At 33.9% G+C, this 13120-nt stretch overlaps 1 protein-coding gene across 9 annotated transcripts in view; it reads right to left on the minus strand.

Annotated features, from left to right (window-relative positions):
- The window catches only part of LRRC7 (leucine rich repeat containing 7), a 467042-nt gene that overhangs the window by 191045 nt on the left and 262877 nt on the right, over positions 1–13120 (minus strand). Inside the window, exon 9 of one of the 9 annotated variants that reach the window (XM_081056906.1) lies at positions 3179–5276. The exons of 7 other annotated variants lie outside the window; for them this stretch is intronic. In XM_081056906.1, the coding sequence (XP_080913032.1) occupies positions 5270–5276 (7 nt within the window). In that variant the 3' untranslated portion in view covers positions 3179–5269. Of the gene's footprint in view, positions 1–3178; positions 5277–13120 lie in introns of those variants that run through there. One more of the 9 variants, XM_081056905.1, reaches the window with a different exon arrangement.

Raw genomic sequence — 13120 nt, forward strand, 5'->3', positions numbered from 1 at the left:
CAGCTGGTGGATGCTCCTTATTCCTCTCACTGAAGTAAACAGACCACACCAACCTCCAGGCTTCTGGATTTGTCCTACTCACCCTGGGCCAAGCTATGGGACTCTCAGTCTGTGGCTTAGGGACTGAGTTTCACTCCTTACCCTGGCATTGCTCCAGAGGGGCCTAATCACCCTAAGAAGTCTCTCATCACCTCAGTGGATCACAGAGTCTTTTGAGGTGTGGGGCATAGAAGGGCTACTTCCCATTGCTGGGTGCATGAGGACAGGCCTGCCTCGGTTGCTTTGTTCTCAGGCTCCAACCTTGCTTCACCTGGTTCTTGGCCAAATATAACAGTAAACCTGGAGATTTTTGTGAGGATCTCTTATTTAGTGTTTCTTTGTTTCTGAGCTTGTCTTTCATGGTACACCCCAGCAGTGGTTATATTCTGGCCAGCAATCCGTTTCTTTATTCCATCAGCCGTACTGTAATCTTGCGAGCTTTCTAGTACCTAGTATCTCATACAAGCAACTCTAAAACTAGCTTTACCTTCAGTCCTACAGGAGAAGCAAGACCAGCAGGACAGCCCTTCTGAACTAGTGGAGTGGAGTTTGAAAATAGACGCAGAGAAACTACCAGGAGTCTTGTCCTCCCTTGCAGAAAGAACTTTAATTTTTGTATGAACTGGGTGGCCTCATAGTGCCACTGAGTGTTTCTTCAACTGAACAGGAATTCCTAAACCAACCCTGCATTCTCTAAAAAAAATTGCAATTCCAATATCAGTGTGAGCACAAATTGTCCCAAGTGGTTTTCCAAAGAAAATACTGTTTGTTCTAGATTCACTTTTGCCGCTTTATATTTTAACTGAAGATATCTGTCATGATTCACTGTCATTTTCTAACGAACTTTTTGGAGAAGTGGTTTTAACCAAAGAAGGTAACAAATCTTGTGGTACCATAAACAGGAAGTTCAATGTTTACAAATACCCTTTGCAAACCTTTAAGGCAGGGAGGAAATAAAAGTTCCAGATTTAGTTCTTAGCAAATTTTACTAAAATAGTGTGACATGTTATCTTCTACTTTCACTTTGCTGTGTACTTCTGATTCTCCTACCCTAACTGAACTTTTTTCCCATGCCATTTTGTCCTCACTATTTTGGTCCCTTAGTCCCTTGGGTCAGTCCCAAGGTCACACACCTTGGCCAGAATCACATGACATTCTTCTTATACGTCTTGTTTTCCCAGTACTCACAGTCTCTTCGGGAATGAAATACTTCTGTTTCATTTGCCTCTTAATAATTGGACAGAAACCTCAAACACATCATGCTAAGTGAAAGAAGTCAGGCACAAAAGACTGCATATTGTATGATTTCATTTACATAAAATGTTCACAAAAGGCAAATTTATAAAGACAGAAAGCAGATTAGTGTTTGCCTGGGGCTAGAGTGGGAACTGAGACTGGAGTGAGGATTGATTGTGAATGAGCATGAGGGATTTTGGTGAGGATAATAGGAATATTGAAAACTGCGCTGAAGTGATGAATGCATAAATTTGCCAAAAAATTATTGAATTGTACACTTAATATGGGTGAATTTTATGTCGCATAATAATAACCTCAATAAAGCTGTTAAAAACATCTACTGACTTGCGTTTGTTCTTTGCTTCTTTAGACGGGAGAGTGAGGGGAAAGTACCTGTAAATCCCCACTACATCTTACGCCATCACTCACAAATCTAATGTATTATTTCTCTGTTTAAAATCCTTTTATTAAAACCTCATCATTGCCCACAAAATGAAGTCTATCCATGGCATGTGAGCCCATTCATGATACCTCCTCTATCTACCTCATGATTACTTCTTACTTCATGTATACTATTTTGCACGTTTAATCCCCGTTTAATGCCCGTCACATTTTCTCTTTAAGCAACACTCATTCTCCTTCTGCCCACTTGTTCAGTTTCAATTTATTGCTCAAAAGACTGGGCAGACTGTACTTCCTTTGCAAAGTTTTACTTGGACTTTGCCAATCAATAGGATTACGCATTTCTCTGTACTATTTCTGTTTATTTATCACACTTTCATAATTCCATGTAACATGCTGTACTGCATGTCATGCTTTACTTGTCTATCTTCCCACCAGACTGTAGTTGGCCTAACTGCAGGGGCTCTGTTGTATTCGGTATCTTTAATGTTTATGCTTGACAAACAGAGGACCCTCAACAAATGTTCACTGAATGAGAATGAATTAAAGGTTTGTATCCTCTACACAATTTGCCCAAACAAAAGAGGTGATTGAAAGTTTGGATTGCAAATGTTATGTCCATATGTACCACACAGTTGACATCAAAGCAAGTTGTGCTTGAGAGGAAGACGGAGCAATGACTGGTTTGATAGAACACTTTTACTTCAGTGAGATTTGGAACTTCTATGTATTTCCATATCCTCTGGCTATTCTAACTGCCTGCTGTTCTCTTCTGAAACTGTTGTTTTTTACTGTAATGACATCCAGACGCTATAACTTTGCCCTACTGATATTGTTTGCTTTTTATGCCAGTAAATAAATATAAACTATCAGTTTTTATCCAATTTATATTGATTGCTAGTGGTAGAAGCAAGCAATATAAAATAAAACACAACATTTGAGTTCTTTAAATTTTGTTTTTCACAGAAAATTGATAGAATAATCATAGTATTTGGTGACACTATTTAGGTTTGCCAGTTTTGCTGCAGGAAGAATTGACTTGGTTCAAAAGAAGATACAAAATGGCTGAAACTTTAGTTGTTAAAATTTGATATGAACAAAAAAGTAGGGCTGGGACAGTATATGAAACTCTGACTAAACTTGCAGGAACCTGTAACTTCTGAGAAACATAAGAAAGATGTGTCCTATTTTCTGAGGTAATCCTAAGAGCCATAACAACTGACTTCTCTTTATGAGATGTTGGTAAAATGTTCAAAGGCAATTGAGTATGCTGCACACAGGGTGGCCCGGGTTCTGGGGAGCGACACTTACCTTCTGAGGGAGGAAAAGGCACTATTGTACTTGGCATTGTTTTAAGTTTTGACTATTATTAATTATGTTTAGTCAAATTTTGGTTTAATATGTATATCCCACTGCTCATAAATGCATAATCAGTAGAATATATTTCTAAAAGACTGCTCCATAGGGAACTATTATTATTTCAATAACTACAAATGCATATAAACACATTTTGTCCTTTTACTATTTTACTGAGTTTTAAAAAAACATAGAGGCTTAAATATGTAACTTTATAAAATGAACACATTTCATATTTCTGTTAAATTGGTATGTATTACTCCTCTTAGGATAAAAGACTAGAGTTAGAGTGACATAAACATTGTAAATGAATTTACACTTGTTGGAAAACTTACAGTGACATATAGCATTAACAGTGAGCAAAAGTTTCCTATATCCTACATATACAAGCTATAATTATAATATTTTATCATAAGACCAGAAATGCAACATGGCTTACTTCAGGAAAGTCATGCCAACAAAATAATTATCTAACAGAATTACTGCTTATTGTTGCAGACTTTACTTCCAGCTCTATAAGACTCTCGAACTTTAAAAATGGAAAGTCCAGTTTCTTACTTAGAATATGATAAAGGCAGAACAGCAGTATATCTTTAATCTTTAAAGCTACTTTCACGCAGACTATTTTAAATAATCTCTAAAATGTGTTTTAAGGACATGGTGAGAACACATTATAAAACTACACTAAAATAGCACAATTTATTTTAAAGTCGAGTCAGAGATTTACTTAGTGTTCTTAGAACATAAACATAGTTTTCGATTTACAGTTTCTAGATATATGCAATATATGTGAAAACGATAAGTCAGTTAACATATGACATACAAAACTAAAAACATGTACAAACTCAATTAAATAGATTTATAAATTTTTACATACAGATCTTCATTAGTGTTCGTGGAAAAATAAAAATTTGCACAATTTTAACTAAAGAAACCAACGTCCACTTTCATATGTATATGTGCTTTTTACAAAGGGCTATGCATTTTAGGACATACTTTCATCGTTTTATATATTTTACATAATTCAAATGTATTAAAACAATAGAAATATTCAGTAAAGTACATTTTGACTCCATAGTGTAGATTTTGCAAAAAATAACAGTTCGCAATTTTTAAAATAATAAAACAGAAACAAAGCCAAAAAAAAGGGGGGAACTATTAAGTTCAATATGTCCTGCTCATATCTGGTTTATGAAAAGAACCTTCAAATTATATTTAATCAAGCAGTAGTTCCAATAGAATTCACATAAATTCTTTGTCTTGTTCTAAAAAAGAATTAAGATGTGGTGAACGATGAATAAGCTGTACTACACCAAGATGAAGACCTGTGTATTGAATTTCAAGCTCTTTAAAATTTTAGTATGAAACATATCTTACTTCTAAGTCATACATATAAAGTGTTAAACCTAAATGCACCCATTACGTCGATTGTTATTTATTTTGCAAAATCGTCATCACAGAGACTCATTTTACATGCAAATTGAAATGCTGTAAATCATTAAACTACAGATTAAGCCAATGTGGTTAATTAACAATTTTTTTTTTTAGTTACAAAATAACTGTTTTACATTAAATTACATAAAATGAAAAGATACATAAAACCAATCAATCTACTGGCCTTTCATATTTTGACTTGGGGTCACCTGGGACTAATCTTTTACTTTGCAAAATAAGTTCACATGAAACATCATGAGGTAGTACGACAGAGAAACTGGACAACTGAACTGACCAGAGAAATTTTCTTGTTTACTGCAGTAGTATAACTTTTAACATGACAGATTATTCTGATCTATTTTTTAAAACAATGAAACAAAACTTGTATGTGACAGCAGCTTTATATAATAGTTAAATAAATTTGACAAAAACATGGGTATTAATGTTTTCCTGAGACTGATAAAATTTCATATTCATTGAAAGTTAAGGCAACTGAACACACTTGGAATAAAAAATCAGGTTTCTCTATATTAGTTAGAAATGTCATTGTTAACCTTTAACAAAAACCAAACATTTTGCATAACACTAGGCAGTAAGAAGGCAGCCCCCATCAGCAGGTCGCATATCAAAAATGTTTGGTTTCATAATATAGTTTGGGAGAACTACCTCTACAAAGTCTATTCGTGCTGATGCTCCTGATGCTGCCATTTCTGATGCCCGAAAAGCTGCTGTCTCCACATCGTCTGTTGTAGGTGTCACTGTATAGTCTCAGGCGATTGGGCAAGGGGCACACTCAGGGTCTTCAGATGCTAAGATGAGAAAAATCAATTTCAATGCCCAAAAGATGGAATGCCTATGCAGAAGGTGACTAAAATAATTACCGATTGGTTTACAGTACAGAGAGGTGGAATGTTCTTTTCACATAATTCCATAGAACTAGGTTTTAAACAAGAGTTGTGTAAAGAGGTACGGATATAAGATTAGGAAAAATGTTAGATAAACTAGAAACAGTAAGTTAAACTGACTGGAATTGGACCAGATGACTGAAAACATGCATACTTCCTGAAGGGAAACTAAGACATTCATATTAAGCTCACTGAGGAATAAACCATTCTCATGAAAATGATTTGCTTAAACTTTCATTTGCAAGGTTATTTCTACTCATTTAAATTAACTCTCTACAATAAAAAGCATTATTGATGCATGTTGTTTAAGGCAGAATATGAGTGGAACCTTTGGTGTTTTACTCTGAGTTTCGTTGTCCTTTTTTCTCTCCGGGAATAACAAAATTTGGTTTATGAATGCCCTCTGTTATATAAAATTTTCTTCTCAAATCTATCAGCTTCCCTCACATGTAGAATAATTCCGTGTGATCTACATAATGTTTGAAAAAAAGGTCTTATATCTGAAAACATCACTGAAAGAAACCAGTGAGAGATATACATGTAACTGGACATACTATAGAAGAGTACATTTTATTATTATTCAAATAATTTTGATTGGAAGAAAGTTTTGGGTTGTAAAAAATAATCATTCCTTCCATTTCTTTTTTATTAAATATTTAAACTGCAACTTTTGCCCAGCATAAAACAAAAATGTGTAATTTGTGTTGAAACATATTTTTAAAAAACCATTGACTTGAATGCAAAATGATAAATGCATATATTAGAACAAAATTATTTACAAAATATTTACCATTTCTGGAAACAAAGCAGTAGCTCAAATTAATATACCATGACTACTTTGAATTAAATCAGTTAAGTAACCATCTTTTTTATTTAAAACATTAGCATTTTTATGACAGTCATTTATACAGCCTGTGCACATGAATTCATTATATTTGATATACTGTAAAGTGACAAGTGACCACAAATTATAACGACAGATTCTTATTGAACATAATTTTTCAACAGGAGCCATCCTGAATCAATTAATCATGCTATTACTCTACTTTAGTTTTGCTCTCCATTTTTTTCCAGAAAAGCTACAAATCACATGTTTCAATTAATGACTTTTACATATTTTATTTACCATTTTTGATGTACTACATTTTATTGAAATTAATTAAATGCTAAAATTTTACCAACATATAATAATTTAAAAATTGGATATGCTTAAGAGCAAAAATTATGGTTTTTCAGATAAATGTAATTATGATCACACATAATATTAAATGATGGTTGAATAACTTATCTGCATTAGACATTTCTCTTTGAGAACTCTGAAGAGATTATTAAAAATAAAAATGTAATTTTACATTACAATATTTTTACATACAACTGAAATTAGTGTACATTAATCTTAAAGTATTTTCGCAGTAGAAGGCAAGGAGTCCTCAAATCTATGATTATTAATTACATGAGAAGAACTTGGTAAATGCTCTAAAAGCTGAACAATTCAATGCTTACAACAGGTAGATTAGGAATGCACATATACTATTTGAACAAAAATTATCTATCTGCATGTTTAATTGACAGTAAATACATATACAAATTCTTTGTGAGGATATTTTGTCTCATAGATTTTGTTAAAATTATAGTTTTATTTATTTATTTTTGGGTATATTATTAAATAGTCATTTAAAAGAGGAACTTATTTACAAATTAATGTAGCTATTTCACATTGTTATCAATACTCTCCCAATATATGTTTATTATATTCACCGTCTTATTTTAATAAGAAAAATAACAGCATATGCAAAATATTACAAAGATTATATATTATATGTACTACCATACTGTATAAATTAGATATAGATAATGTTATGTAGTTCAAACTCAGGCTCAAGTTGAATATAGTTGGCATTTTGTGTATTTTTCTTGGAGAATTTGAAATATGCAACTGGATAGCTGGTAAACTCAAAATAATTAAATCTTAGTGTTTTGTCTCAGATCTCTCTGTCTTATCATTTGACCTTTTCATATGGCATACAGATTATTCAAGAATGGATCTAACAGAATAGTAGCATTGCAGTCAGCATTTGCATTCCACTGTCTAACTGGCCAAAATTAAGCACCACCTGAAAGCTGAAAGTATTACAGCATACAATTTGGCTTTAAAGATAGGGCCCAAGTACAAATCATTTTCTCTGAACACCAAGGTGATCAATAGATAAATCTTTATAATGGCAAGTAACAATTTATTCTTTAAATACATTGTATAAATTGTCCCAGTCTATGTGTCATTTTCAGTATGAGATTAAAACTCATTGAATGAAGAATGTGCTTTTATTATAAAACAAGATATCTGACAGAACAGTCTTTAGCTGATCAGTAAGAAAATTTCAACCGTATATATTATTTTGTATATCAAAGGTTGAACTAAAGAAATATGATTATGTTCAGGCTAAATCAACTTTGAAATTCCTTTGCTCTACATTATACCTTATAACATTTCAAAAAATTTTGTGGATATGCTAAAGTATTTCAAAAGTACTTGATAAATAAAGAAGAGTATTTTATCTATGGCCCCCAAGTAACTACAGAAGGAGTGCGTTAAGAGATATAAAAGGGAGGGAGTGACAAATTCTGTTTGGAGAATTCAAAAAATAAGAGATAATCTGTGATCTGAGTCTTTATTTTTCAATAAGAGATTACCATACAGTGAAAGAGGGAATTTTTAGGCATAAGAAATTTCATGTACAAATTTATTAAAATTTTAAAGCAAATAATTTATGGAGAATGGTGAGATATTCTTTCATGGGGAATCAGACGATGGAGGGGATTGTTATAAGATAAAGCAACTTATCATGTTTCCTTACACATTTGTTTCTACACCTCACTCTTTTTGTTCAACCATAAAAAAAGTGTTTCTTCACCTATTTCGGTTAAATTCCTACTTGTGCACTGGATCCCCCGCCTTATCAACCTTTCCTAGGAATGATCTAGCTGTACGAAACAATGAACAGCAAGATAGCAAGCTGAGTTGGTCTCTGCCCTTCTTTCTTGTCTTCTGAAAATGGCAGTCTATCTTACTTCCGCATCATTCACTCATCAACCCACTGCCCTCTGGATTTCTAGCCCATCCAATTTAATCAAATTGCCTCACTCTTAGGGAATTAGTATTACTAGTTGTTAATCACGCCAGGTTTGGTGACATAGAAACTTAGAACTGATTCCCACATGTGCTGTTGTCTGCTGACCTTAAGCTAGTAATTTGACTTTCTGGAACCATCGTTTTTCTTAATCTTCAAAACAGACATACTGACACCTTCCTTAGTTTATTGAGTCAAGTTCAAAATGAAATTTAGTGCATGCTTTACAGTGGTTTACCTGGAGTTTTGCATGTAAAAGTTCAAAGAATTGTTAAGTATCAATATTCATAATTCTTTCTAGTTCCAAATCCAACTATCATTTTTCAGTCTTTATTTTTGGGATTTCTTTACTCTCTTTGACTATTGGTTATTCCCTTCACCAAATCTCTCTACTTCATTAGATTCTATGACAAGACATTCTTCTACTTCACCTTGCAGTTTAATGTCTCCTTCATGGGCTTATTTTCTGCCTGTTCTATAATTGTTGGTTTTTTTGTTTTAGGCCCATTGTTCTCATCACTTGATACACAAAGATGTGCTCACTAGTTTCAGATAACATATGTACTAATGATGCCCAAACCTAGACTTCCAGCCCCTTTATCTACCTTTGAGCTTCAGTTTCTTATATCTTGTAATTATTCTAGGTATAGAATTGGATTTTCCCAAATTGAATACAGTGTTTTCCCTCTAAAGGAGCTCCTCTCTCTGGACGTTTTTTTACATTCATTTTAAATTCATTGATTTCTATTCATAGTTCTACAGAATATTGTGATTTTTTTTGTGTGTGCCTACATTATTATAGTAGACTGTCACGCCATCTCTTTTCCCTCAATTCCATATTCCACATGGTTACCAAAGGAAATTTAACCACATCACTCTGTTGTGGACTGAATTGTGTCTCCTCCACCCCTCCAAATTTATATGTTGAAGTCTTAACCCCCAGACCTAAGAATGTATTTGGAAATACAGTCTTTAAAGAGATAATTAAGTTAAAATGAGGTTATTAGAGGGACTCTTTATTCAATATAGCCAGTGTTTTTACAAGAAGAGGTGATTAGGACACAGATTCACTGAGGGAAAACCATGTGAAGACACAGGGAGAAGATGGGTATCCATGAGACAGAGAGAGACTTCAGAGGAAACCGACTTTGCTGAAATTTTGATCTTGGACTTCTAGCACCCAAAATTATTAGAAAATAAATTTCTATTGTTTAAGCCAACCAGTCTGTGATACTTTATGATTGCCCTAGCCAGTGAACATACTACCCTGTGTATACCTAAGCTGTTCAGAGTACATGGGATAGAATCTCAGCATAACAAGTGGCCATATCATACCTTCCCATCTAGTTTCCCTTCTGACAACTCTCTGCCATCATGTTATGCTTCAGGAACCCTCAACTGTTTACAATTCTCTGTATGCACTGTATTTCTCACCTTTGTATTTCTGCTACTGCTGTCCTCTTCACCTGGCTGATTTCTATCCAGTCCTTTAGATTCAACTTAATCACTATCTTTCTAGGAAACCATCCTTTAACCCAAATTGAATTTTAAGTAACACACAAACAAAAGTTGTAATACGTAGATACACAGAAGGGGGAAGAATCACCATAAACATTTAACCCTAAGATGACCATTGTAACTCTTTAATACTTTTCCTTCCAGCCTTCTAAGACTGATTTTCACATGATTGAAATTTTACTGTATAAGCAATTTTGCATTTGGTGTTTATTTGAATTGACATTATTTGAATAATGTCATTTTTCATCATTAAATACATAATTTTAATGACTTTATAATATATTTCAATATGTTAGCTTATCTCAATCTAATCATTCTTCTATAGTTAGAAATTCAGAAGCTCTCATTGATTGCCCTGGGATTAATTGCACAGTATGATTCCCAAACTTGTAATTCTAGACTTCTTTCCTGGTCTTTGGATCTGCATATCAGTTGGACATACCTACCAGAGCATTTCATGAAAACTTAATTGGTCCAAAACAAAAGTCAATTATTTCCCCTGGTACCTGTCCCATAACTGCCATATATTCCAGGCCTTCTTCTGTATCTGTTTAGAGCACAGTAATTGACCAGATCTTCCAAACTAGCAACCAGTGGGTCATCCTGACTTTTCTTTTCCTTCAACATTTCCTGATTCTGTTTCAGTCATTTACTACAGTGTTTTGACTCTCCTAAGAATACTTTGTGTCTTTCCTCTCAACTCAACTGTCATGGATTTAAAGTGATTCACATGATCTCTAGGCTATTGAAATGGTCTCTAAATCATTCCTCCAGATTTCTCAATTCCATCTTCCTCAAATTTGCTTCATAACTGTTACCACAATTGTTAAAAATGCAAGTTTGATCATGTTACTCTTTAGCTTTATATTATTCTGTGGATCACTGGATTCTTCAAAACCATGTCCCAACCTTTTCTCATGGCTTTGTAATATGTATTTTATAGAGATTATTTTAGCCAATCCTTCTCAGAACTCCCTGAGGGATTCAGCCTGACATTTCCATTTTATATCAGTGTTTCTGGAAGAACTGTACTGTGACTATTTACTATATGTCTGTGTGGCTGACTGCATCCCCAGAGTAGAAACAAGGAAGAACAAACTATAAACACGAAAAATTGCTGAAGGGTCTAAATATCTATGTTGGCCAAAATCTTCACTGTAGATTCAAGGTAGCCAGAATATTAAAGGAGAAAGAGGAGACTGAAAAACAAAAACAAGTATCCTGGAATAAAATCACAATCTAAACGGAAATAATTTTTTTCACGTTTCTGATTCCTTTGGAAATGTATGATAATTTTGTAAAGTTCTCTATAATAGAGGCTTTACTAGTTTATTTATACCAGTGTTCCAAAGGGCCTGAAAACATGTGACTTAGTACTTCTATTGTGAGTTTAAATATATATAAACTTTTCAAGATTTAGGTGATTCACAAATGTTGGAAAGCAATCAACTTATTGCTAAAAACATTATTATTCTAAGACTAACCCATTAAATCACAAGCACTGATCGATAAAGGTCCACATTCATCATTTCAAACATGGAAGCTTAATGGAGCCTTGACAGTAAGCAGTAATTACCACAGGAGCACTAATGCAGAATTGATATTCAGTGCTAACAGATTAATTTTGAAGCTAATTGAAAAGAAACTTTGCTTTGAATCACACCACTCCAAAGAATCGTTATTGTTATGATTTTCCCCCTTATTATTTTAAAGAATGTTCTGATGCATTGTTTATATAGAACACCTGGCAGGATTCTAGTAAAAACATTCTAGTAAGAAGTTTTATGAGTAGAAAATGTAATCCTTAGAATCAGAAAGAAGGTCCATGTCGGAAAAGCCTGGATGCCACTAAATCCTAACCCTTTAAAAGTTCTTTGAGAGGATGAAAGGATCTACTTTTCCACCATTTAGCCTGCTGCTGTGTGTCACACGTTGCTGGTGGTCCACATTCTCTACAGTTTTTGCTCCACTTACAGACCGTATTTAGTAATAGACCTAAAGCAAAAGCATCCTGTTGAATTTATCTTGAGTTTCATTCGTTTGCCATTTGAGAATTTGCCACCTTGACAACTGCAAACCTCCTCATAAATAAAAGTTAGATGAAGTACATTCAGGCACAGTTATTCCTTTCCAAACATTCCATTTGCCACTAAATGTTCCTTTCCATTTGGCAGTAGCACCTAGGAGCTATGTCTTCACTCATTACTGCTAGTGAATCTGAAGTTATTTTGGTCACAGTTTGATTTTCAGGTCATTTTATAAGTGACCGATATTTTGTTCAGTAGCTCTCTCTCTGTGTCATCTATATAAAGGGAACTGTTTTCAGTGAGTCACTTATTCTGATGCTTTTTAAAAAAAATTAATAAATCAGATTTTAATTTTCTGATAGATCTTGAACATAACCCACCCCCATCCACACACACACTTTGTTTTCTTTATTCACAATGATACCTGAATAGAACTTTACAACCTTATGATTTCTTTTTATTTTATTTTTTATATTAATTTCAGGTGTACAGAACACATTATGATTAGATGTTCACACCCTTCACAATGCTCTTAAGGACTTTAATTCCTTGGCTATCAGAATCTGGTGGCTCTTAGTATTGACTCCTAAAACGTTGCTCTGACTTCATTCTATCAATAACTTTTAGCTTTTCCTTCTGATAATTAGGTTTCATGCAGCCTAGTGCCTGAAACATAGCAGGTATTTAAAGAATATTTGCTGAACATTAGACAGATATTTTGCAGATGGTCAACTGACACCTCTACTAGGACAATAGCTAGCATGTAAGTACTTGCTTAGGTTACCTTTTTCAGGCCAGCAAAGTTATTTTATCTAGTTTGCTGGGGGTAAGATGGGAAGAGTTCTCCTCTGTGAGGCTGTTCTCAGGTAGACTAACTAGAACCATCTTATTTTTATACTTTTGGTTTATACTCTTCTGTCCCTACTGGATAACTGCAACACGCAACTTTCTGGTTACACACAGATCCAGAAAGTTGCTCAAGAACCAGCTTGTCTTTGTGCCCTCATGCTCCTCTTCTCTAGGAGAAAAACAAACAAACCACATTCCGGACATCAATGGTTTCCATACATCCATT

The sequence above is a fragment of the Rhinolophus hipposideros genome (assembly GCF_964194185.1).
Source record: "Rhinolophus hipposideros genome assembly, chromosome: 8".
NCBI lineage: Eukaryota > Metazoa > Chordata > Mammalia > Chiroptera > Rhinolophidae > Rhinolophus > Rhinolophus hipposideros.